This window comes from Podarcis vaucheri (genome assembly GCF_965113315.1).
Source record: "Podarcis vaucheri genome assembly, chromosome: 3".
Taxonomy (NCBI): Eukaryota; Metazoa; Chordata; class Lepidosauria; order Squamata; family Lacertidae; genus Podarcis; species Podarcis vaucheri.
In genome coordinates, this window is record NC_138761.1 from 26821028 (window position 1) to 26845298 (window position 24271).

General features: G+C 40.9%; 1 protein-coding gene and 1 long non-coding RNA gene across 3 annotated transcripts in view; one reads left to right on the forward strand and one right to left on the reverse strand.

Annotated features, from left to right (window-relative positions):
• Nucleotides 1-24271, reverse strand: part of LOC309529766 — a 589156-nt gene that overhangs the window by 550714 nt on the left and 14171 nt on the right. The gene's annotated exons all lie outside the window — the stretch shown is intronic.
• On the forward strand, nt 97-23938 carry RCOR3 (REST corepressor 3). 2 transcript variants are annotated; one of them, XM_082217633.1, is made up of 13 exons: nt 97-418; nt 1590-1646; nt 8985-9062; nt 9963-10004; nt 10674-10726; nt 11296-11457; nt 12599-12723; nt 14150-14228; nt 16003-16221; nt 17224-17301; nt 18387-18444; nt 20415-20653; nt 21133-23938. In XM_082217633.1, exons 1-13 carry the CDS (start codon nt 244-246, stop codon nt 21475-21477), a joined length of 1710 nt encoding a protein of 569 aa, XP_082073759.1. In that variant the 5' UTR covers nt 97-243; the 3' UTR covers nt 21478-23938. The 2 variants fall into 2 exon arrangements, with proteins under 2 accessions (XP_082073759.1, XP_082073760.1); XM_082217634.1 differs by lacking the exon at nt 9963-10004 and having other exon boundaries at nt 99-418.

A 24271-nucleotide genomic window follows, 5' to 3' on the forward strand; every position in this document is an offset into this window, starting at 1 on the left:
GCGGAGGGATCCCCGACCCGTGGGCGGAGGAGGCGAGCCGAAGCGGGGTGGGGAGGGGGGGACAGCGAGAGGGAGAGAGAGAGAGAGAGAGAGAGAAGGGAAGGGAGGAGGCGCCGGCGCCGCGGCGGCCTGAGCCGCGGGGGGGCGGGGGAAAGGGGCACCAACATGGCGGCTCCACATTAACTTTCCCCCCCTTCGGCAGCCGCTGCCACCGCCCGCCGCCCCCTCGCCTCGGCAGCCGTCATGCCGGGCATGATGGAGAAAGGAGCCGAGCTCCTGGGGGGCGGCAAGAGTAGGGGGGCCCCCAACGGCACCAAGAACGGCGGCGGAGGCAGCCCCGGTTCCAACGGGCACTTTTCTGAGGCGGAGAGCGGAGGAGGAGGAGGCGGTGGCGGCGGCGACAGCGGAGACGAGCACGGTGCGAGCTTCAGCCTCCCTCCACCAACAAGCCACCAGCCCCTTCCCTCCGAGACTAGACTCGAGTTGGGCCTGGTCGCTTCGCCACTGCGCACTGCCTTGGGTGCATGGCGGCTGCACCACGGAGCCTGTATATATAAATATATGTTTGTGTTTGTTTGTTTGTGTGTGTGTGTGTGTGTCTGCCGGGGTGTGTGTGCGCAGGGTGTGTATGTGTGAACGCACACCCTCGCGTTCGTGCAAAGCGAGTGGCGGGTTGAAGCGCGCGCGTGGAGGGCTCGAGTGAGTGAGGGTAAAAAGTGCAAGTATGTGTGTGTGTGTTTATGCTGTGGGTATATGTGTGTGCGCGCGAGGGCGCGCTCTCCCTGCCTCCCCGTGGGCGTGCGCAATGTGTGTGTGTGTGCGCGCGCGCGCCCGCCAGCCTGTCCGCTTCTCCATCCATCCATCCGTCCGTATCCCGTGGAGAGTGGGTGTGCATTTTCACAATGGACACGCGTGTAATGCAGCCGCACCTCGGGCGCGGCGTTGCGTTGCTCTTTAGGTGCGTGCGGGCGTGTTTTGTGTGTACACTATGGTACAGATTTAGTAGTGTAAGCCTTTCAAACGAGGACGAATTATGACGGGATTGCCGGCGTGCTGGTCTATTTTATGTGCACCGCCTTGTAATCTTCACTATTTGTACCTTGAGTGGGTTAGAGATGCACAGCTGATGCATACAATCGGGCCAACACCTTGCAGTATTTGCACAATAAAAAAAAAAGTGGAGGGGATGTTTGTGTCAAAACGTATGGGTGTTTTGTTTTGTTTTTAAAAAAGAACAATTTTAAAAATAATTATTTACCTTTTGGAAATTATTGCCTACCTAGAGTGTTAAAAGGAAGTAGGGTTTTCTTTTTCCGGTGTGAGGTAGTAGTAGTGGTGGTGATGGGTGATCTGCACCCCACCCCACCCCCCATTTCTTTCTCTCTCTCCACACTTGTTCAAAGGGTGAAGGGTTTGAGGCTATCAAAATAACAAGGTTTGGCTGCAGTGGTGGTCTTGGATTGGCTTGCTTGTGATGCTTCTAGATCACAATCTATATTGTTTAAAGATCACACTTCATGACTGAAGAGAACAGCGTCTTTCCCCCACCGCCCCTCTAAGTGATGCATTTATTTTTTCTTCCATTGCAGATGTAGGAATGAGGGTCGGAGCAGACTATCAAGCTCGCATTCCTGACTTTGATCCTGGTAAATACTCTTTTTTTAAAAAAATATATGTTTGTAACCTGGTATCATTTGCTCTTTCGAAAATGGGGTTTTATTGCATGGTTGTTGGAGGGAGACTGAATAGGTGTGCATTCAGTTGAATATTGTGTGTATGTGTATGTGTGACTTGCATTTGTGAAGGTTAAAGGTATGGGATTTTCTTTGCTCTCCCAAGCTTTGTGCTGCTTGTTTGTGGTCACTGAAGCTTCACGGGGCCAGCATTTGCTCTGTGCAAGCTGAAGTGAACAGGCCTCATATATGGGAGTCCTGGAGGGTGGCTGTTACCTTATAGGAAGGAAATGAGGGGGTGTAAAAAAAATGTTTTGCTTTTTAAACAGCCCATATTGAATCTATAGTAGTTTGGGAGCAATATTGCTTATCGTAGTAATTTATATAGTGTGGATTTTTCATTGTAATTAAAAGGGGCTGATACTGAAGTTTATAGGATTGTAGAATCTGATTGTAGATTGTACCCATTGCTTTGGTGAACCATCTGTCAATGTACAGGCAAACTTGTACTCATTGACACTAATTTAAGTCTGTTTTAATTTGCATGGACAAAGAAGAGGATTTATATTATTGTAACACACACATTCTCATTCCTTGCTTGGCCACAAGGAAGCACTGTCAACTCTCTTGTTCTTTAGACCTGTACCCATATGTCTGTTGATTCCTGCTACTAGAGTGATTCCCTTCTCTTGAGGTTTGAGCTTACATCAGTAGCTATTCCAGTTTTCTGGCCTTTAATGTTTTACAACATGCTAACTATATGGCTTTTAAGGGGGAAACGAACTATTTCTTTTCCCCTTTTAGAAATGCTCATTTGAGTCATAGTGGAGGCCTTTGTTGATCATAAATGTGTGATTTTACAGCATCAATACTGGTCTGAAAAATAAATGACTCCTGAGAATTCTAGGTTTTGGGCAGCATCCAGTTATGTCCACTCACTTGTGGAACCAAAATGTACTTGTGCAACAGGACTTTGTGTTTCTGTCCCCCTTCCCCCAGTTTCCTGTGGCCTTCTTGTCACTCTGAGGCAGGCATAGGCAAACTCCGGCCCTCCAGATGTTTGGGACTACAATTCCCATCATCCCTAGCTAACAGGACCAGTGGTCAGGGATGATGGGAATTGTAGTCCCAAACATCTGGAGGGCTAGAGTTTGCGTATGCCTGCTGAGGATTCCCCATGTCTCTGGTGCAGATGCAGGGTTTGCAGGAAGGAGGAGACTAAGGAGAGTCTTTTTGCACATGTGAACACCCACTCGTGCTACATTGGCTCTTGACCTTCTTCTAATGTATACATGTCATATAGACTAATAAATTGTTGACCTTAAGCTTGATTAATCATTTTTAAGATCCTTTAAGAGGTTATTAGCCCGAAATGACTTTAATTTCACTGTATTTCTATTATTCCCTTTCTCAGTAAGGAATCTGTTTGTGTTTTCTTTTCATCTATTTAAGGTAAATAGTGAATACCCTGAGTTGCTAATGTGAAACAGCTCTTGACCTGCTGCAGGTAAAATATTGACCCTGCTTGTGATGGGTTTAACTCTTGACTGGTCACAAGTTTCCTGTTGAGACGTAAGTGTCTCGTGGATAAGTGTTGACACTGAGCATTTACTATGACTCATGTACAACCAGTTGCAGTTTATCATATCCTTTTGGATAATCTGGGGACGTCAGGCCTATTCACATATGTTCCTCTCGGCTCATTCGGTGATACAAATATAGGGGAGGTATAATCAGTGCTATTTATCTAGAAAAAGAGTTGCTGGAACTCACCAGGAATGCCTCCCTTGTTCTCTTATAATGGCAATGGCGCCCACCTGAGAGGTGTCAGAACTGAGTTCCTGTGAGTTCCAGCTGAAAAAAAGCCCTGGGTATAATATGTGGTCATGTGCACCACCAGATAGATGGATGATGGCTGCAGGGTGACAAGTACACAGCTCATAATTACCTAATTTTGATCCTTTCTGCTGTGGAACTTTTTTGGAGGAAAATGATTGATAACTTGAGAGAACTGGCTGTGTAGAAAGATAACAGCAGCAGATTATGACAGCCTATCTATTAGCTATTTCTTGCTTCTCTGTATGAATACCCTTGTCTTTCGCCAGCTGTTCTTCCAGAAATGTGATAAGAGTAGAATGAATGTTGTTCTACATCCTTCATCCTGTGCACTTCTTTTTAGGCAGCCTAAATAGTGGTGTACCATATTGCCTCCAATGTTTTTCACAGTCTTTCAAAAACCTGTTTCTAGAATATTGTTTTGTGTTGCCTGCTCCAGTATGAATAAAAAAATCCCTTCCAGTAGCACCTTAAAGACCAACTAAGTTAGTTCTTGGTATGAGCTTTCGTGTGCATGCACACTTCTTCAGATACACAAGGAATTTTTTTATTTTGACTATGGCAGACCAACACGGCTACCTATCTGTAACTGCTCCAGTATGGTTTTTCATGAGTCATGTAATGAAGGGTAGGTAGGTAATTTCTTGGGATGGATTACTATTTGTTAGTATTTGAGGCTAATACTGCACTGAGAATGTCTTGCTAGATCAGACTGAAGATACATCTAATTTGGCCCTTTCCCTGGATGACCAAGTAGGTGGTAGACTTTTAGTATCCTGTTATCTTTTTGTTTGGTGCAGTGGAAAATGGAAGATTGTTTTCCAGTGAACTCTAGGACTCCTGGCATTTGTATCAGATGGATTGCCAAAGTATGTGAAGGCAAACTGCATGAAGAGGGGAGGGAACAAATCAATGAAATAGCATGTCCATTTCTCTAAACTGTGTATAGGTACAATGAAAACTTTAAAGTTGCAGGCTCACAAAGGTTGGATAAAGCAGCATTTTCTCGCTTGAGAGCTATCTTGAATCATAGAATGGAGAGTTGGAAGGATCATCTAGTCCAGCTTCCTGCAATGCAGGAATCTAAACTAAATCATAAATGACAGGTGGTCATCAAACCTCTGCTTAAAAACTTATGAAGAAGAGTCCATTATTTTCCAAGGGAGTCCGTTCCGCTGTCAATTAGCTCTTGCCATCTGAAATTTCTTCCTGATGTTTAGTCATTGGTTTGGGTCCTGACCTCTGGAACAGGATAAAGTACAGTGGTACCTCTGGTTACGAACTTAATTCGTTCCGGAGGTCCGTTCTTTACCTGAAACCATTCTTAACCTGAGGTACCACTTTAGCTAATGGGGCTTCCCGCTGCCGCTGTGCTGCTGTCTCACAATTTCTGTTCTCATCCTGGGGCAAAGTTCCTAATCCGAGGTACTACTTCAGGGTTAGTGGAGCCTGTAACCCAAAGTGTTTGTAACCCGAGGTACCACTGTAAACTTGCTCCATCTTCCGTGTGACAGCCTTTGAAATATTTGAAGATGGCATTCATATCCCTTCTCAGTCTCCTCTTTTCCAGGGTAAATGTACCCAACTGCCTCAACCATTCCTCATAAGGCTTGGTTTCCAGACCCTTGATCATCTTGGTTACCCTCTGCACACATTCCAGCTTGTCAGTTTCCTCCTTATATTATGTTGCCCAGAACTGGACACAGTACTCCAGGTGTGGTCTGATCAAGGCAAAAATAGAGTGGTAGTATTACTGCACTTGATCTGGACACTCTAGGTCTGTTGATGCAGACTAGAATAGCATTAGCCTTTTTTGCTGCTGCTTCACAGTGTTGGCTCATATTAAACTTGTGGTCTGCTTAGACCTCTAGATCCTTTTTCACATGTACTACTGACAATCCAGGTGCCCCCCATCTTATATTTGTGCAACTGGTTCTTTCTGCCTAATTGTAGAACCTTATATTTGTCCCTATTGAAATTCATTTATTAGTTCTCCAATCTCTTGTATCTCTCCAATCTCTTGAATCCTGATTTCTCTTCTATGGCAATGGTTCCCAGTTGGTGGGAATGTGTAACCCAGGGGTCTGTGTAACCCACCCTGGGGGTCCGGGACACCATTCACATAACAAAAACTACCATAGAGATATCAAAATGTTCAAAAGTAGGGTGTCCATTGCATGGCTTTTGAAAAACAGGGAGTCTGCAGTACTTCGTTAATTGGGAACCACTGTTCTACATTAGTAGCATTAGCTACCCTTCCTAGTTTGGTGTCATCTACAAAATTGATGAGCATTTACTCAATTCCTTCATTTAAGTCATTTATAAAGACATTGAACAACAAAGGGTCCAGGGCGGAACCTGCAGTATCCCACATCACTTTTTTCCAGGATGGTGAAGAGCAATTAGTGAGCACTCTTTGGATTCGGTCAGTCAACCAACTTTAAATTCACCTAACACTTACCTCATCTAGCCCACATTTTACCAACCTATCTTCAAGAATATAATGGGAGGCTTTGTCAAAAGTCTTATTGAAATTAAGATAAACTACATCCACAGCATTCCCCTGATCCACCAAGCTTGTTGCTCCATTAAAAAAAGAAATGCGGTTCGTGACTTGTTTTTGAGAAACCCATCCTGGGTCTTAGTAATCCCAGCATCCTTTTCCAGACTGATGGTTTAATTATCTGTTCTAGGACCTTTCCTGGTATCATTGTCAAGCCGACTGTGCAGTAGTTACGTAAACAAACAACTAGCTTCCTCTATCTTCCGTAATACAGCTGTTTAGATATTTGAAGGTGGCTATTGTATCTCCTCTCAAGTCTTCTTTTTTCCAGGCTAAACATACCCAGTTCAGCTGTGGTGAGTAGATATTGTCCTGGCAGTTGTGTGGAGATCCCTGTCCCTCCTCCAGCTGCAAGATTGGGAGGAAGGCTGCAGGTTGTTTGGCAGCTGTGTGGCTGAGGCACGTCGTAAGCCTTGGCCACCCAGGACCAAGCCAACATAAACAAACAGCAATAATAATAATTTCGTGATTTCTGCCCTGGAGCATTAAACAGAGTGGGGTAGGAGTTTCAACATGGAGCATCTTGCAGCAGCAACAACCAATGCTGTCCTTGTCAGCCCTCCCCTCAGGAAGCTTCAGAGCAATAAGCTGTGTACAAAGCAAAATTTTGCCAAATATAAGAAATGATCCCCTTAATATCACAGAAAGAGTAAGTAGGTATTTGATTAAATGTTGAGGGCATTAAGCTCTCGTGCTTGTTAATAAATTTCTCAGAAAAGCTTTCCATAGGGGAAAATTGGTAGCAGGCCTTGGACCAACCCATTATATCTTTCTGTGAGGCTCTGCTTCCCAATTTTGATAATAAATGTAATAATTTAAGTCTGGTATTGTCATGATACAAATCAGGTACACTGTAAGCATTAAATTGAGGTAGAATTAATGGAGAAACACTCCCAAGAAACAAAAATGTCATTTATCTTCTTTTTTAGAGCGTTGATCTTTTTAGGTTGATAATTACATTTGTTAAACCATCACTGTTCAAAAGAACAATTTGTTTCCTACTCTTTTTGCAGTTTTTTTTTGGGGGGGAGGCGGGACTTGCGTTTTTATTTATGTCTGAAAAATACTAGGAGATATGCCTTCATTCCATTAGGGTGCTGGGGGTGTCTAAACTAATTTCTATGGTCCATGCTTGGGATATATGCATTCTGGGAAGGAAGAAATGCTTCATCTTTGAGTACATCTCAAAGATTTGTGTGTTTACTAAACAGGAGTAAAATCAAACCAGATGTGATCTGGATGGAGACCAAAATGCAAACTGAATATTTTTCAGAATCCAGTATATTTTTCAGTTGAAAATTTCCTAGAAAACCCAATGCTAGTGTTGCTTTTATATCTGTATCGATGTATGATTTATATACTGCTTGAGTGTCGAAAACCCCTCAAAGCTGCTGTTTCCTACCTATCATGGAAAGTCTCATAGGCTGCCACTGTAGCTGTCTGTTAGGAGGTACATGATGAAGAGTTGAGGTGCTGCATCTCTCAGCTTTCTCTTTGTCCATCTTCCTATTATGACTGTTAACTAGGAGCAAACCATACATCTTGCAAGTAATGTGCCCTATTTGTTGTCAGTTGTTTGGTGTGTTGCAGTGCTCTGTCTCCTCCTATTGCTGTGTGACTTCCTGGGCTCTCTTATTTCTGCTTGGATAAATCTATTTCCACCGGATGATGACACAGGTTTTGGGCTAGTGGAAATTTGAACCTCTCCCACACAGTAGTATGTCTTTTAATGATGAGAAAATCTAATAAAATGTCCTTCCCTAGGGATAGTGTGGATGGTCCTCTCTTGATACACGACTTCAGTGTTTACAGAGGCAGTTTTTACAGTACCTGACTAGTTGCCTTTGGATTCCAGCTTCACTTTTTCTGCTTGCGATTCCCTCCTCGTTCCTTGCTCAAGAAACACTTTACACAGAACTTAGTGGTGTGAAGCGGGATCCTGTATTAATGAGTGGCACTCAACTAAGTTTTACTCAGAATAGGCTCATTAATATTAATAGTAACTTAGTCATGTTTGTTGTTTTCAGTCGATCTGCTTGCAGTAAAACTTAAGTTGAAGACCACCTAACAAAAAGGCGCTCAGTACAGTGGTACCTCAGTTTAAGAATAGTCCTGTTTACGAACGATTCGGTTTACGAACTCGGCAAAACCGAAAGCAGTGCCCCGGTTTGCTAACTTTACCTCGGTCTAAGAACGGAATCCGAACGGTGGAAGGGCACTGGCGGCGGGAGGCCTCATTAGGAAAGCGCGGCTCAGTTTAAGAACAGTTTGGGTTTAAGAACGGACTTCGGAATGGATTAAGTTTGTAAACTGAGGTACCACTGTAGTGTCCATAGCTCCACACAGAAAGGTGGATGAGGTGTGCAATTGTAACCCGGATTCAAGTAGTTCTTTCTGTTACATTTTGTTTCACTGATAATTACATTTGCAGGGATCACTGGGCTTAACCAGTGCTGTAAACTGTACATGTTTTTAATGCACCAAGAAGGAACTGTAGATGCTTTGCCAGCTCCAGCATGTGCATGCTTAATGTTCAGTGTGCACTTAACTCTGCGTGCCTAGACATCGTTGAAATGTTTATCCCCAAGGACACCTCTCTACTGTTCTTTTGGCCTTGGCACATAGGATTATTTTAGCTGTACCAAGGTTGTTTGTCTTTGGGAAGAAAGTCTACTGTTTCCCAATATTTCTCACATCAGCTCACAAAAAAGAGCTTAGGGCCTGTGCTACTTGAAACGTTGATTGTGTCTTAACCATAATGGTTCTATTTCTACAAAACTCAGAGAACAGAGGGATTCTGCGTAAGTGAAGAACAACAGACTATATTTCGTCCACTTGTATATGACTGCTTTTTACCGTCTGTGAATTAAGTGTTCTCTTAAAAAAATTGAACAACTTAATCTTTCTTCTAGGAGCTACAAAATACACAGATAAAGACAATGGAGGGATGCTTGTGTGGTCTCCATATCATAGTATTTCAGATGCCAAGTGTAAGTTCTGCGGAATGCATTAAATAGTGTTCTGTCAATTGCTTTGTTTGAGAATCACATCACATGCTATAAAAATGCTACACATACAAGCAGTTCCTTGTAGGCTTTAGCTCCCAAGATGCTCTAGTTCGAATTCAGTCACATTCACTACTGCTCCCATGTCCCGTATCTAATACCTTCCCAATTTAGACAAATTGCCACTGAAAGATCTTGCTGGCTGGCTGTTTTTAGCACCTTTTTAAAAGTACTTCTTTAAAAAGTCTTGTATGCTGCCCGTAATGTATGTGCTTAATTTTCAAGCATATTCTCGTACTCGTTTTTTAAAACTTTCAGGACACGGCTGGTAACTTCTAGTGTTAAATGTTCCAGCCTGGCAAGGTGTTAAAGTGTGTTCCCGCATTTAACAAGTGAATTCTCTTTCCAGGTTGACAGAGGTATTAATACTGTTACAGTTCATGCAGACATTCTGCATCTGCTATAAAAGGTGTGCTGTAGCACACTGTACTTATTGAACATAGGAGAAGCATCGCTTGACCAGACCAAGAGTCTGTTTAATCCGGCATCCTGCTTTCCACTGCAGTCAACCAGATACCTCTGATTCTGAAGCTTACATATACCACCATGACTAATAGCCGTTTAAAGACCTATTCTCCATTAATATGTGTTCAAATGCTGCTATAATATGGGCATTTGAAATCCTTCTGTAGTTCTACCCAGTGGTCAGTCCTCCTTTCCCTATCAGGTAATTAGAGAATATTCTGCTGGCCAGAGGCTCATGTGTCCACTTGGAGTCCTTGCATTCTTTTGGTACCACTATATATAGCCCCCTTCCTTAAGTTCTCTCCTTACCACACAACAACTCAGTTGGCAGGGAGTATTCTTAACTTTTCTTTTCTCAAGGGTGGTATCAGTTGAGAGCCAAAGAAAGAGGAAGGGGAGTTGGTGAGTAGAAAGTTTTGTTTTTGTTTTTATTCAGAGAGTGAGATGCCAGGAATCTTAGACGTACAGTATCAGAGACAATTCTTATAGTACTGAGAAGTATCAGAAGTAGATTTCATCTCCTGTAATGTGAAGTTTACAGTCTTGCTTCAAGAGCATGGATGATTTTCACCAAGAAAGAGCCATGCCACGTGTCCATCAGCCTCTCCTTTTTATGTCACACTTCTTACATAAAGTACAGATTTGTGACCGAAAGATCCTAGAGAGCAGGATACACAGCCTGTGAAAGTGTGTCCCAAAGCTTTGGAGAGGCAATTGAGAAGGCCCAGAGGCTAATCTGGCACCTGAATATGATGAAATTTGAAGCAGTGCCTCTCCTGTTTATGGATCGGATGTTTAAATGTATTTACTTAAGCAGTCTAAATGATTGCAACTTTGATCAACAGCCCTTTTCCCACTAGAGAGTCTCTGGAATATTTCCAAGTTGAAAAAAAATAATGGTCACTATTAACATGACCTCAAATTGTAGATTTTAAGTGGACGAATCTATTCATAATGGAGACTGAACATTTCTAGAAAGGAGCATAAAGTGTTGTGTGGCACCTAGTATCAGTTATCCTAAACTGCTCCTCAGGTCCAAGTATAAATAACTCTAGCATTCTTTTGTTACAGTGGATGAATATATTGCAATAGCAAAGGAAAAACATGGCTACAATGTGGAACAGGTAAGTGTTATAAATATAACAAATTAATTCAAGACAGTTTTCTAAAGAGATTTTATATATACATTTTTGTCCAAAGCAACCCTCAGTGTAATAAAACTACATAACTTGGAAATAATATTGTCAAAAAGCTTTTAACAGCTTGATGGAAAGCACAGGGCTAGCTTAGCCCCCATTCCCTCCAAAAGGTCTCTGAAAAATAGCAGTTCTAAGTTGTGTATGAAAGGAGAATCAGGACGGGCCCATTGAAGCTTCCCTTCCAGCAAAAAGGTCATGTTTCTGGCAGAGGTAGAAGAAGATGTAAGGCCTTGGACTATGACTTCAGCATGAGGACAGATGATCCTTCAGTTCTAACAGCCCTGGACTGTTCAGGGCTTTATATATATTTAAACCAGCACTTCCACACCTTTAAGTATGATGGTGAATCTTGAGATGTACTGTATGAGCACCAGGGAAGAGTAACCGAAAAGAGCATCTATGCATCATCAGCAACTCTGCATCATCACTGCAAGAGCTAGTAGGATGCATTACGATAAGAACAAGGGCTCTCTCTCTCTCTCTCTCTTTCTAAGGCGCTTGGCATGTTGTTCTGGCATAAGCACAACATTGAGAAGTCACTTGCAGATCTCCCAAATTTTACTCCTTTTCCGGATGAGTGGACAGTTGAGGATAAAGTCCTGTTTGAACAAGCTTTCAGTTTCCATGGGAAAAGCTTTCACAGAATCCAACAAATGGTAAGGTAATACATGGACCACCTGGGAATGAGGTTGGGACAAAAACTTTTGGCATCACAGGAGGAGACTTGCAGGAGTGGCCAGTAAAAGCAATACTTAAAAAAATTATAGCCAGATTTAAAAAATGGACGAATGCAGAGGGGCCACAAAAACCTTTTACTATCACCTATGGGAGTGATCAGCTGAAAATTGGAGGGTCCCCAAAACATCTCTTGGTGAGCTGCAGGCTGCAGGATATTCACCCCTACTATAGAACATGTTTTATTAATAGACAAATTAATATGATCGGGTTAGTGTTTAGAAAGGTATGGTTTGTTTCAGCCAACATGTGAATACCCTTCCAGAGAACCAGTTTTTACGTGGAAAAGTAATCCCAATAAATCCTTGAATTGCACTGCTTTTCTTTTTCTGCAGTTTAAACTTAAATAGTCAAAGCCAGACCTGCAGATCAACTGGTCATTTACTGTATTATTTGATAGAAAGATTATCCTTTTGAAGTCCTTTATTATTTAAAAAAGGATACAGTTTAGCCAAAATGTTGGTACCATCCAGTTAAAGCTAAGGAATTTACTTTTGATTTATTCTTACGGGGAAATGTAGGCATTTAACTACAGTCCTATATCCACTTACCTGAAACTCTCAGTGGAGTTTACTTATGAGTAGGCATGTGCAGGATTGCACTGTTAAAGGGTGGCCTAAATATAGCCTGTTAAATATTTATTCATTTATTATAAATAAATAATCACATGCACTCAGATTTTAAAGTGCAATAAAGTTGTGGATGTTTCTGTCTCTCCTTCCCTCTCAGTAGGTAGGACCTATTTCTCAGGAGCATCAGCATTTATGATTATGAGGAAATGTAACAGCCTAGACGCTTCAAATGCCTAGTGGTTTGCTTTCAGTGTGAGCTTTAATTCACATTCATGGTGATTTGAACACCTTAACAGTTTTTGTTTGCTTTTTAAAACCCTCTGCTATCACCATGGATTCCTAGTGCTGCAGGGAGGAGTCTTAGGAATTTGAACCTTTGACTTAACGTAATCTCCCCCACACACACACACACACACTTAAACAATGTGTCACAATATTTCATTCACATTATTTATAACTAGCATCTACATATTGTGTTGGCATGTTTTAGCTTCCAGACAAGACTATTGCAAGTCTTGTCAAGTATTACTACTCCTGGAAGAAAACTCGTTCTAGGACAAGTTTAATGGACCGCCAAGCTAGGAAGCTGGCAAACAGAAATAATCAAGGTGACAGGTAAGCAGCACAACACCTTTCTGAAAATAACAACTTGCTTATATCCTTTTGTGTTTCTGTTTTTGCTTTTTTGTTACTAACGCAAGGCATGTTGTTCCATGGTATTGCATCTTTGTTACAACTAATCAGGTGCAGATTTACTGCATCCAGGAGAGACCTTCCATTAACAGTCCACATACCCTCTTTACTGTTTTGTAGTGCATTCCCAGAATTATAGCAGGAATTATCGGAATATAGCACTAGTCAAATTTGTACACTTATTCCAGGCATAGGCAAACTCGGCCCTCCAGATGTTTTGGCACAACTCCCATCATACCTAGCTAACAGGACCAGTGGTCAGGGATGATGGGAATTGTAGTCTCAAAACAGCTGGAGGGCCGAGTTTGCCTGTGCCTGACTTATTCTCATGAAACCATAAATATATCAGGCGCAGCATGCATAACTTGGAGTGCTCTCTGAGACACACACACACACAGAGGGAAGGGGTTTGGTCAGGTGTAAAAGGAGGGGGATGTCAAGGGTATGCAAGGGTTGAGCTAAGTGAGGTTGAAGAGTGAAGGAAGCAAGGGCAGCAGCCCTAGTATGCAACCTATTTGTGTAACTTAATATGCAAAGTATGTTTTAATATTAATATATTTTGTAGAAAACTACCTTAATGTAAAAGGGACGCGGGTGGCGCTGTGGGTTAAACCACAGAGCCTAGGACTTGCCAATCAGAAGGTTGGCGGTTCGAATCCCCGTGACGGGGTAAGCTCCCGTTGCTCGGTCCCTGCTCCTGCCAACCTAGCAGTTCGAAAGCACATCAAAGTGCAAGTAGATAAAAAGGTACCGCTCTGGCGGGAAGGTAAACAGCGTTTCCGTACGCTGCTCTGGTTTCGCCAGAAGCAGCTTAGTCATGCTGGCCACATGACCCGGAAGCTGTATGCTGGCTCCCTCGGCCAATAAAGCGAGATAAGTGCTGCAACCCCAGAGTCGGCCACGACTGGACTTAATGGTCAGGGGTCCCTTTACATTTACCTTTTTACCTTACTGTAAGCCAACCCAGTGTATGATTTTATGAAGGGTGGTATACAGATACTTTAAGTGCGTTAAATAAAGGGGAGGAAATGTTTTTATATATTCAGTGTATGGGAATATTGCCTAAAACTGCTTTTCCTGCCATTCATGCTTTTAAATCTGATTCCCTTACTGTACTATTCAAGCATGGAAATTAATGTTTAGTGGATGCTATGCTTAAAGACAGAAATATAGTTAATTCCATTTGAGTCTGCTTGTTAAGCCTGTTGCTATGAACTTCCGTGTTGACCTCAAGTAACGACTTTTTATTATGCAGAATAGCTGCAAAAACAACCTTTGCTGTAAGGGTAAAATCAAATATAGGAGGAGGTGAAAGGAAGCAAGTTCCCTAATCTGTTTGTGTCCTCAGTGATGATGATGTGGAAGAAACTCACCCAATGGATGGAAATGATAGTGATTATGATCCCAAGAAGGAAACTAAAAAAGAGGTAATGAATAGTTAAACTGCAATAACCATATTATTCACATAAACTATGTGAATAATATTCATGTATATTTAAAGATACAGTGAGTGGGTACTAGTCACTGGCTTTTCGGTTGTGGCACCTAAATGCTCTACATTTATCTCTCTTGGATTTCATCTTGTTGGTTTTGGCTCAGTGTTCCAGCCTGGCAAGATTATTTTCATTCTTGATTGTAGTCTTCTATGGCCAGGTGGACAAGAGGTAGAGTGGGATTGTCTAGTGGATCTCTGGCTGATTTGCTATAGATTGGCGAGGGCTTCCAACCCCCAGATGTTTAACAACAGTGACGACAAAACTACTTTCACCAGCAAAATTAGCCTTCTGAAATAATGGAAGCAAACCTGGAGTGGATTTTTGTGTGAAAGGATTGCAAACTCCTTGTGACCAGAATCATCGCTTCAACACTGGTGATCTTTGCTTTTTCTAGTACACTGGCATTAGTCCACTTGTCTTCCCAAGTGATGTGTAAAAATTTTCCAAGACACCATTGATGGAATCTTTCAAGAAGTTGGAGATGGCTTTTTTAAGTGGTCCATGTTTCACAAGCACACAGCATCTGTAGCTCCCAGATCCAACACTACGCTGCTGCCACCCCCTTTAAGATGGAGACAATATTTGTCACTCTGAAATCTTCTGGCACCTCATCCACTCTTCACAGATTCTATTTGCTTTATTTATTACACTGCCATATAACATGAGTGGCTTACAGTAAATAAGTAAAAACAAAACCCACAATTGAAATACAAAGTGAAACATAAAGCCGTTAAATGGGGGGAGGGCGACTACAGAAATATTTTTTTTAAAAACTCACTGCAAAAGATTTAAAATATTTTTGGCAGGTTAATGCCAACAAGCTCATTCAGTGCCCTGGCACATGATTCCATTCAGCTTTGGAACCTTGAATTCATTTAAAGTAACTAGGTGCTGTCTTAACCATTTCCCTTCCTGGTTGCAAGTCCCTCCTGCCCACAGTCATCCCCTGCTTCCAAAAAATAGTTAAAGCAAAATGAAACACCCTTCATAAAACTTGGACCAGTCACTACCGTATTTTTCCGTGTATAAGACTAGGGTTTTTAACCAAAAAAATAGTTTTAAAATTGGGGCTAGTGTTATACACGGGTAGTGCTGAGGGATGTTTGGAGTCCCCCAAATTACACATGGGGGCGTCTTATAGATGGAAAAATACAGTATATCTCAGCAAAGGTTACGTCACAGAGGTTGTTAGGTTAAAATGGGGGGGGTATGCCATCCTGAGCAGCTTGGAGGAAGGGTGGAACAAAATGTCATTTGGAAAAGTAAGTTAAACACAGAAATTAAGCTAAGCCACATGCAAGGGAGAGAGGAAAAAAATGTTATGCGTGCTTTAGAGAATTGTAACAGCACTATTAAATGTGCAACGGTTGTGGGATTCCCATGAGCACTATGAGGTAGTTTGACCTGAGGGATAGTTAGAGGTCCCATTCATTTGTTTATTTGCGATATTTGCTGCCATTCAGGGCAACAAGAGCAATTTAAACATAAAATTTAAATATAAAGCCTAGAAAGCATTATTGCTAATAAAATTCATGCAAATGTGTGTGGATTTATTTGACTTGCACTGGTGTTGAGACTTCCGTGGGATTTAGAAGCTTTTGGTAAGGGTTACCAGATGCTGTAAGGTGAACAGAGGAGGGATTCTTAAAGGAAAAGGTATTGTGTGGTGTTTAACTTTCTTTAACTTTTCAAAAAAATATTTCAGGGAAGTAATGAGCAACCTGTTCAGTCCAGCAAAATAGGATTGGGTAGAAGAGAGTATCAGAGCTTACAACATCGTCACCACTCCCAGCGTTCTAAATGCCGTCCTCCCAAAGGCATGTATCTAACTCAAGAAGATGTGGTAGCTGTTTCATGTAGCCCCAATGCTGCCAACACTCTTCTTCGGCAGCTAGATATGGAGTTGATCTCACTGAAGCGACAGGTATATCAATTATCAGCTTTGCTTCTTACATATCTTTAGGTTTTTATCTCTTTCCTCATTCTGTGTGCTTGGGTAGATGAAAACACAGTTATGAAAATATTTACATAATAGTTAGGTTGTAGATTAAGTTTATCCTCTATATGCGTAGCATTGCTTATTAAAAGGTACTCTTTAAGCTGTCTTCTAAAGCACTTCTGAAATATCTTAAAGCTCAGACTTTGGCAAAAATATTGGTCTACCCAATAATATACAGATGTAATGATGATTGTTATTATTGTTGTTGTTGTTGTTGTTTATACACCGCCCATCTGGCTAGGTTTCCCCAGCCACTCTGGGGATGTGTACTTGTTGAGTTAAATATAATTAAAATTCACAAGCCAGGAACTTCACTTAATTGGATTTTAATTATTGAACTATGGGGAAAGTGTTCTATACAGTTAGTAAATAACAATTGTGCTTTTATGCTGGGTTTGGAAGGCAGCCTGTTGTGGTACAGCCTAGGCCAGTTTTTACACTGTTTTATCTGAATACTTTCCTGGCTATATAAATGTCAAAGCAGAAATAGTACAATTGTATGTTCGTGCCTCTCAGGGGTATAAATACAAAATAGCATAGGCCTGCTAAGCTGATAGGAAAGTGTGAGAGAGATGAGAGGTCCTGTTTCCTGGCCATTAATAACCAGAACCTAATAGTGGGATGGCTGGCTTTCAGAAACCTCAACCAGTTGAGGTATGTAGCCCAGATTCTCAGCCTTGGATAAACAGATTAGGATGCTACCTTCAGCCCTGTGATGTGGGAAGTTGAAACTCTGCGATAGTGCAGAGCATGTTTGTGCCTGATATGTGGAAGCAGATGAACACTTTGCTCCAATAGGCAAATGTCATCTCTTCAGAAGTTTTTCCCTCTGCTCAGGGAGTTGGCAACATGTGGGTGTGTAGGGGGGGTGTACACCAATTTGTGTCAGCTAATTTTCATTCCTGGTTCTGTTGTTCATTGGACAAGGTTCAGAATGCTAAACAAGTAAACAGTGCACTTAAGCAGAAAATTGAAGGTGGGATAGAAGAATTCAAACCTCCTGAGGTGAGTCATTGTGAAAGCACAGATGAATGTTCAGAAATGCATTTGTTGTGCTGGGAGCTAAGTTGCATGTGGCTTTTCAAAACAACAGAATCCATCCCATATTTATTTTCAACTGTAAAAATGTACATATTTGCTTAAACTGGTCAGGAAAGCTTATCTAAAATTTACATTGGCTGAAATGCATTTTAAAAAATTTAAATAATGGTGTGAAGGTTTCAAAAGCAGGTTTTAGTGCCATGCACAAAACACCTTAAACATGACTTGTAATCAGTAGCACATGTGCTGAAGTGTAGCAGCTTTTTTAGAAGGTTACTCTAGATTATACTATGGCTTCTGATTCCATTAATTTGTGATCCAAAATTGCAAGGGAACCTAATGTATATGTCATTTTATTTGGATGGTCTTATTCTGTTTAGCACAAGAACACACCATACATACGTTTCACATGTATACATATACAGTCGTACCTCGAAAGTCGAACAGAATCCGTTCCGGAAGTCCGTTCAACTTCCAAATTGTTCAGAAACCAAGACACGGCTTCCAAGCTCCTGCAGCCAATCGGAAACCATGTCGGACGTTCGAGTTCCAAAGAAGATTCGCAAACCGGAACACTCACTTCGGGGTTTGCGGCGGTCAGGAGCCAAAACGTTTGAGTCGCAAGGTGTTTGACTTCTGAAGTACGACTGTACTGGTTCTCTTCATTGAAAGCTGGGGAAGCTGCTACCCAGATAGGAGTAAAAGGCAGTGCCATGCCTTGATGCCATACATGCAAAGGGTCCTAAGCTCAGTCACTGGCATCTTTGGGTAGGGTTGCGGGGAAACTCCTGTGAAGCTCTAGATACCTGTTGCCAGTAAGTGCAAAGAATACTAAGCTGATGGACCAATGGTCAGAGTCTGTATAAGCCAGCTTTTAGTTCCTAATTCTTGATAACTCCCTTGTGAAAACATCAGAACTACTGAATTAGGGAGTGTGAATGCTAGCTTACAGAGTTGAAAGGTAGTGTTTGGGGCTGAAATTCTCAATACTTTCAGCCTCTTAACAATTTGTAATATGCTCTGTTACTCTTTTTTTCCTCCCTTAACAGTCAAATCAAAAAATCAATGCCCGTTGGACAACAGAAGAACAACTTCTTGCAGTTCAAGGTATGTTCGCTTGACTCCTGTTTTCCTTAAAGAGTGAAATCCTTTGTGATATGGAATGTACCATAAAAGGATATGGGTCCAGCACCATCACATGGCAGGTTTAAAATGTGATGGGAGGGATTTTGTCTCACTAATAGGAATTATTTGAAGATGAAGTTGGCAAGTATTCTAGAGGAACAGTGAACAATACCACTTAGCATACAAAGTCAGATTAGATAAAGCTGGTTATAGCTGGAAAGTTCTCAACTGATTTCATTTTGAACTTTCCCATAAACTTAATCTCTCAGAGTCTTCTAGATAGCTCACACCCTCAGTTCTGTGGTCCAGCAAATGCTTTGCATTCCAGGCTAGTTAGCAGTAAGGATAGTTCTGCCACCAAAACTGTGCTTAATCTATGCATAACAAAAACAGTGTTTTGCTCCTAGGAAAATAAGAGACCCTACTCCCCACATTTCAACATTTTTGTGCTTTCTTATCTGAAAATGCAAAGGTCTACTACATTTGGATTAGCAATGTCCTTTTAGTCCTTTAGTTTTCTTACTTTTAATACAGTTCGATGCTGTTTGATTTAGTGCATCTTCAGCAAGAAAACAAAAAAAGAGCAAAATCACTTTCTGGATTAATCCTAATTCAGTGCTGGCACATTAAATCCTCCTTTTGGCTTTTCCATTGCTAAAATTCCACCACACACACACACTGTACACACACCCATCCCCATTTACTAAAATACAACAGTTACTTCCATCGATTCTGGGAGGTACGTTCATAGCTTTATTTATTATTTTAATGCTAGCTCACTGAGTCCGTAGTTAAAACAAGGAACAGCAAATCATATTTTGGGTGTGGAGGAGAAGGACTCAGTTGGATTTCTTAAAATAAGTGTACTTCCGAAAAAGAAAGGGAGAATCTATTAGTCGAGACTTTTCTGTGTGTTCCTGGATACATATATTCATTATTTTGAAAATGCGATTTTATCCGTCTTGCTTGCAGACCCACCAATTCAGGCTGAAATATTATGCCTGTTTACCTGGAACTAGCTGAAGGTAATGGGGCTTGCTCCTGAGTAAACATAATTGGAGCATCAGTTGTTTAAATGTTTGCTTTGAGCTGGAACCCTATACACACTCAATTGGCTTTAAGCCACATTGAATTCATTGGGACTTACTTCTGCATAAACATGCATAGAATTGTGCTGTTTGTAAACTTCCTAGTTAGCTATTTCCCAGCGGTAGTGAGACTCAGATGTTTTTGAGTGTTTATATATTCTGTTCCCACTGTTCAGAGAGCAGTAAAAACAATTGTTACCAAGATTCCTGTAGCTAGAATTAGAATTAAACATTTCCTTAGATGTCTTTCACTCTTCTTTGTCTATATGCCACTTAACCAGTACAGCAAAAAATTCACTGTTCTGTAAACAGTTGCTGAGTAGCCATTTGAAGGGACTGGTAGTGCAATCTCATCCATGTCTACTGAGAAGTAGGTCCCATTATGTTCAATGGGATTCATTCCCAGGTACTTATAAGATCACAACCAGAATTTGCTAGATGTTACCAGCCTCAGATCCAGTCCCTCTTTGGCTAAGGACATGGTCTGTTGATCCAATTTAATATGAGTTTCCTATGCTGTATTGTGAACTGCTTTTCATAGTCCTCTCCTTTTCAAAAACAGTCTTGTGACGTTCAGGCTTCTGTTTGAAGAGTAACGCCCTTCTGGGCAAGTGGAAATAGTTACATGGTTCTCTACGTGTAGTAAGTAGGATACTTAACAATATTAAAACTTGGATCAATAAAATGAACCAATAACAGTATATAGCATTATGTTAAAAGTTCTTTACAGAAGCTCCATTGTAGTTTTTTTCCAGAATTTTTCTTTATCTTTCATTCATGGAGGGAATCTCTGCATATATACATCGTACAGACTTCTGCTTACTTACTTGAACCTTCATAGGTGTATTTACTTTGCCTTTTTAGGTGTCCGCAAGTATGGCAAAGATTTTCAAGCTATTGCTGATGTAATTGGCAACAAGACTGTTGGTCAAGTGAAGAACTTCTTTGTAAACTACAGGCGCCGGTTTAACTTAGAGGAGGTATTGCAGGAGTGGGAAGCAGAACAAGGAACGCTGGCTTCCAATGGCGATGCCTCTGCTTTAGGGGAGGACACAAAAAATACTAATGTGCCATCAGGAAAGACCACTGATGATGAAGATGAGGTGTGTTTTTGTGTACCGGATCTTAAATAAGCATGAGTTCAGGAATGGCATTAAACTTCATATCCTAAAATGTTATGTTTTAACTTGAAGTGGAATGCTGAACCCCCAGCTGTGGAATCTTACTGCCTCCTGGTACTTAGAGCAAACTACTCACTATGTCCCCCCTTCAGTTCAGTGGGGCTTGCGTTAGCCTGCATCCCTTCCAAACCTTTCTTTGGACCATGCTAATAATGGAAAATGTAAATACTGCAGAATTGTTAAGCTTTTTTTTTTTTTCATTTCATTTTCGTTTTGACTGAATGTCATACCTCTTTTCCCCTATTGAACTGTTTAGAAATGGTTGCTTTCAAAGGAGGGTTTCATAGCTGCCAATATGGATGAACTAGCTCTGCTTCCCATATTCTGGAGGCAATGACAACCCAAACTGCGTGATACGACAGGATGGCTGCTATTACATATCTGTGTCACTTTGTTTATAGGCCCAGATCCCACAGACCCCTCAGTGTGTAGGGTCTTCTCCACCTGCCCAGGCGTCTACTCCAACACCAGCAACCCCTGTAACATCTCTGAACCAGCCTCCTCCATTACTTCGTCCAACCCTTCCGGCTGCTCCAGCTCTCCACCGCCAGCCTCCACCACTTCAGCAACAGGCTCGGTTTATTCAGCCAAGGCCAACCCTAAACCAGCCCCCTCCACCACTCATCCGCCCAGCTAATTCCATGCCTCCTCGTCTAAACCCAAGACCAGCGTTATCCTCCACCGGCGGCCCGCAGCCACCATCGCTTATCGGAATCCAGACAGAATCACAGTCCCCTCTGCACTAAAGGAATAGGGCAGAACTATGGTAAATGACAAAATTGTATCAGTGTCTATTTTTCCTCAGATAATGAAGGGGGAAAGGCGGGGGGAAACAAGCCTTCCAAAGTATTGAATCAATCTTGAACAAAAAGAGCAAGGTGGAAACCTTTACAGCAGAAATATGTGATTGGCCAACTGTATGAAAGAAACTTCAGTGCAGTAGCTTGTTACAGCAAGACCACGTCCATGAAATCAGACTTTTTACACAGCTAACTTCTGGGCGGGGGGGAGAGTTGGGGGGGGGACATTCAATGCACTAAGACTTCAGCTGGTTTTTACTCTATTTATTTTAAAAAATTCTTTATATTCAACTACACAGAAACAAACCATAAGGAGAGTGCAGGAGTTTCAGCTTCAGCTCTGAAGCAGGCTATAAACCTGATATATTGGGGAAATTATTTTTACATGTTCCTATGTTAGGATCAGAAGCATTACTAACAATCCTGCCATTTAGATTTTGACAGATAACATAACTTCATACATTTCTTAGGCTTGTATTTTTCTAAATTTCTTTATAAATTGCTTTTCTTCAGAAAAAAAAAGTTGTATTGAAGATTTGCAAAGCTAAGGTACAAACTAGGTTAAACCTATCTATGTGCTCTGATACTAGAAGTATGACTTACTAGTGCAAAATCTGTGGTAGGCAGTGGTTGGGACAGCATCTTATTTTACATTACATGGAAAACTTAACACCAGTAACAACTTCTGCTGCCATGTGGCTACTAAAGTTGTCTTCTTTTTAAATAATCTTTGTAGAACTGCTTTTTATCTGAAATTTTATTCTATTATCTCAGTTCTGGCAATAAGTTAGCAAAGAGTGCCCCCCTGAATTCCGTAGATATAGGGGCAGTGCGAAACAATAAAATATTTTAAAATGTATTTAACTGTCATTGCTTCTCAGGCAACCTTAATCTATTTTCCTTGCCAGTGTATTTTTCCCATGTTACTTGGTATTAAAGCAAATACCAAATCATGCTTTACGGAATCAGTCAGGAAACAGTGCGGCTCCATGTAGATTTGATTCTCTTATTCTGAAGCAAAAAGAAAATGCTAAGCTACTGAAGTCTTCTGTTTTCATGAAAAGATGTGTGTTTCTTCTTTACTCTCCCAGCTAACTTCCCCACTTCTTACGGAAGCAGTGGTATTTAACATTCAAAGTTTAAGGTTTCTGTGTACAATAAAGTTGTACCAGCCTCTTATGCATACTGCATTTTACAGCTCAAGTGTCAAAACTTTTAGATTAACACCTTAATCATGATTAAGGTGCTAAAGGGATTTATCCATTAACTTTGTTTTCTCGTGTCTTTTTTTCTTTTCTTTTCTTTTTTTTTGAAGAATTTATTTAAATAGAATTTTCTTTTGTTTGTTGTATATTAAATACAAATGTCCCATCCATGGGTTTTTCTTCATATTATATCTGTATTCCCAGTCACAGTGTTTGATTTTAAATACTAGGTTTTCAAAGGAAAAAAGCGGCACAGTCAATTGCCAGAATTCTTGGGACTTTGCAATATTGCAACTTTGGTTCTGGGGTCAATGTTAACCCTCTGAATTCTTCCAACCTGTCCATTGTGCATTTTGGCATAACACTCTAATATCAAACTACTATAACAATGCATTTTCAGTATTTAAGTATGTAGATCAGATCTCCCAGTGACTGTGTTGTCCTTTTTTTGCTAACTTTTTTGCTAACTTTTTGTCTTGTCTCTTGTTGCTAGAACTTCAGTATAAAGCAGGTTGGGTGCTGCCGCAAATATGGCAATTTTAGACTATCAAAACTGTAACTGGGCACTTGTGGGTGAGATAGGTATGTAGTGTAATATTGCTTTACATACGCTATTCCACACAGTAATGAAATGTTTAGCATTTGTAGTACTGAATATGTACATAGCAAAAATGTTGTCCTTTTTAAAAATTGTGTGCTTTCCAGATTATGTGCATACAGCTTGCACGTCCTGTTTTGGGTAGGGGGTTGTGTTAAGCAGTGTTTTTGCCTGGAAGAGTGATATGCTTGCTGCTTAATCAAAGAATTAAAGTTTCCAAGGAATCTGTGTCTATTTTTATGTACCTTGTAATGGTTTAAAATGTTTAGGGCCCATATACTGTGATTCTCTTCTAAATTCATTTATATTTTTTTAAAGATTAGAAATAAAACTATATGATTTTTCATTTGAAAAGGGTTTTCTTTTTTGCCATACTATCTTTAAAAAAACAAAACCCTCCAGCTTAACTTTGTACCATTGCTACAAACCATAAACTATTCATTTTGGTTTACTTTTTGTCACTTTATGAAATGTAAAATGTTTGCACTCCCTTTAAGTTGGTCAGAGAAAATATTTCTTACATTGGTTTTGACAAATGTAACTTTACAGCTCCTTTTTATGTACAGTTTTTCAGTTACAATAAAGAAATATAAAAACTTTTAAATGAATGGCCGTTTTAAAGGCCCACATGTATATCAACTATTTCTGGGTTCGAGTGACTGGATGGAAAAGGGGGTTTGGGTTGCGACCCTTTATTGCTGTTGCAAATGTATACACTTTTAATAATTCACAAATTGAAATACCATATTCTTGATAGGTAATAGTACCATTTTAGTACAAGAGTTTAGTGCAACTAGTTCTAGCTGAAAGAACTAGAGCCTTATACATTGTGATGTGAGAGACAGTACATACTGTATATAGCTTTAGAGTCATGATCCCATAATTCAGAGAGGCTGGAAGCTTGGGAGACTAGACACACTACTTTTAACACAGATGC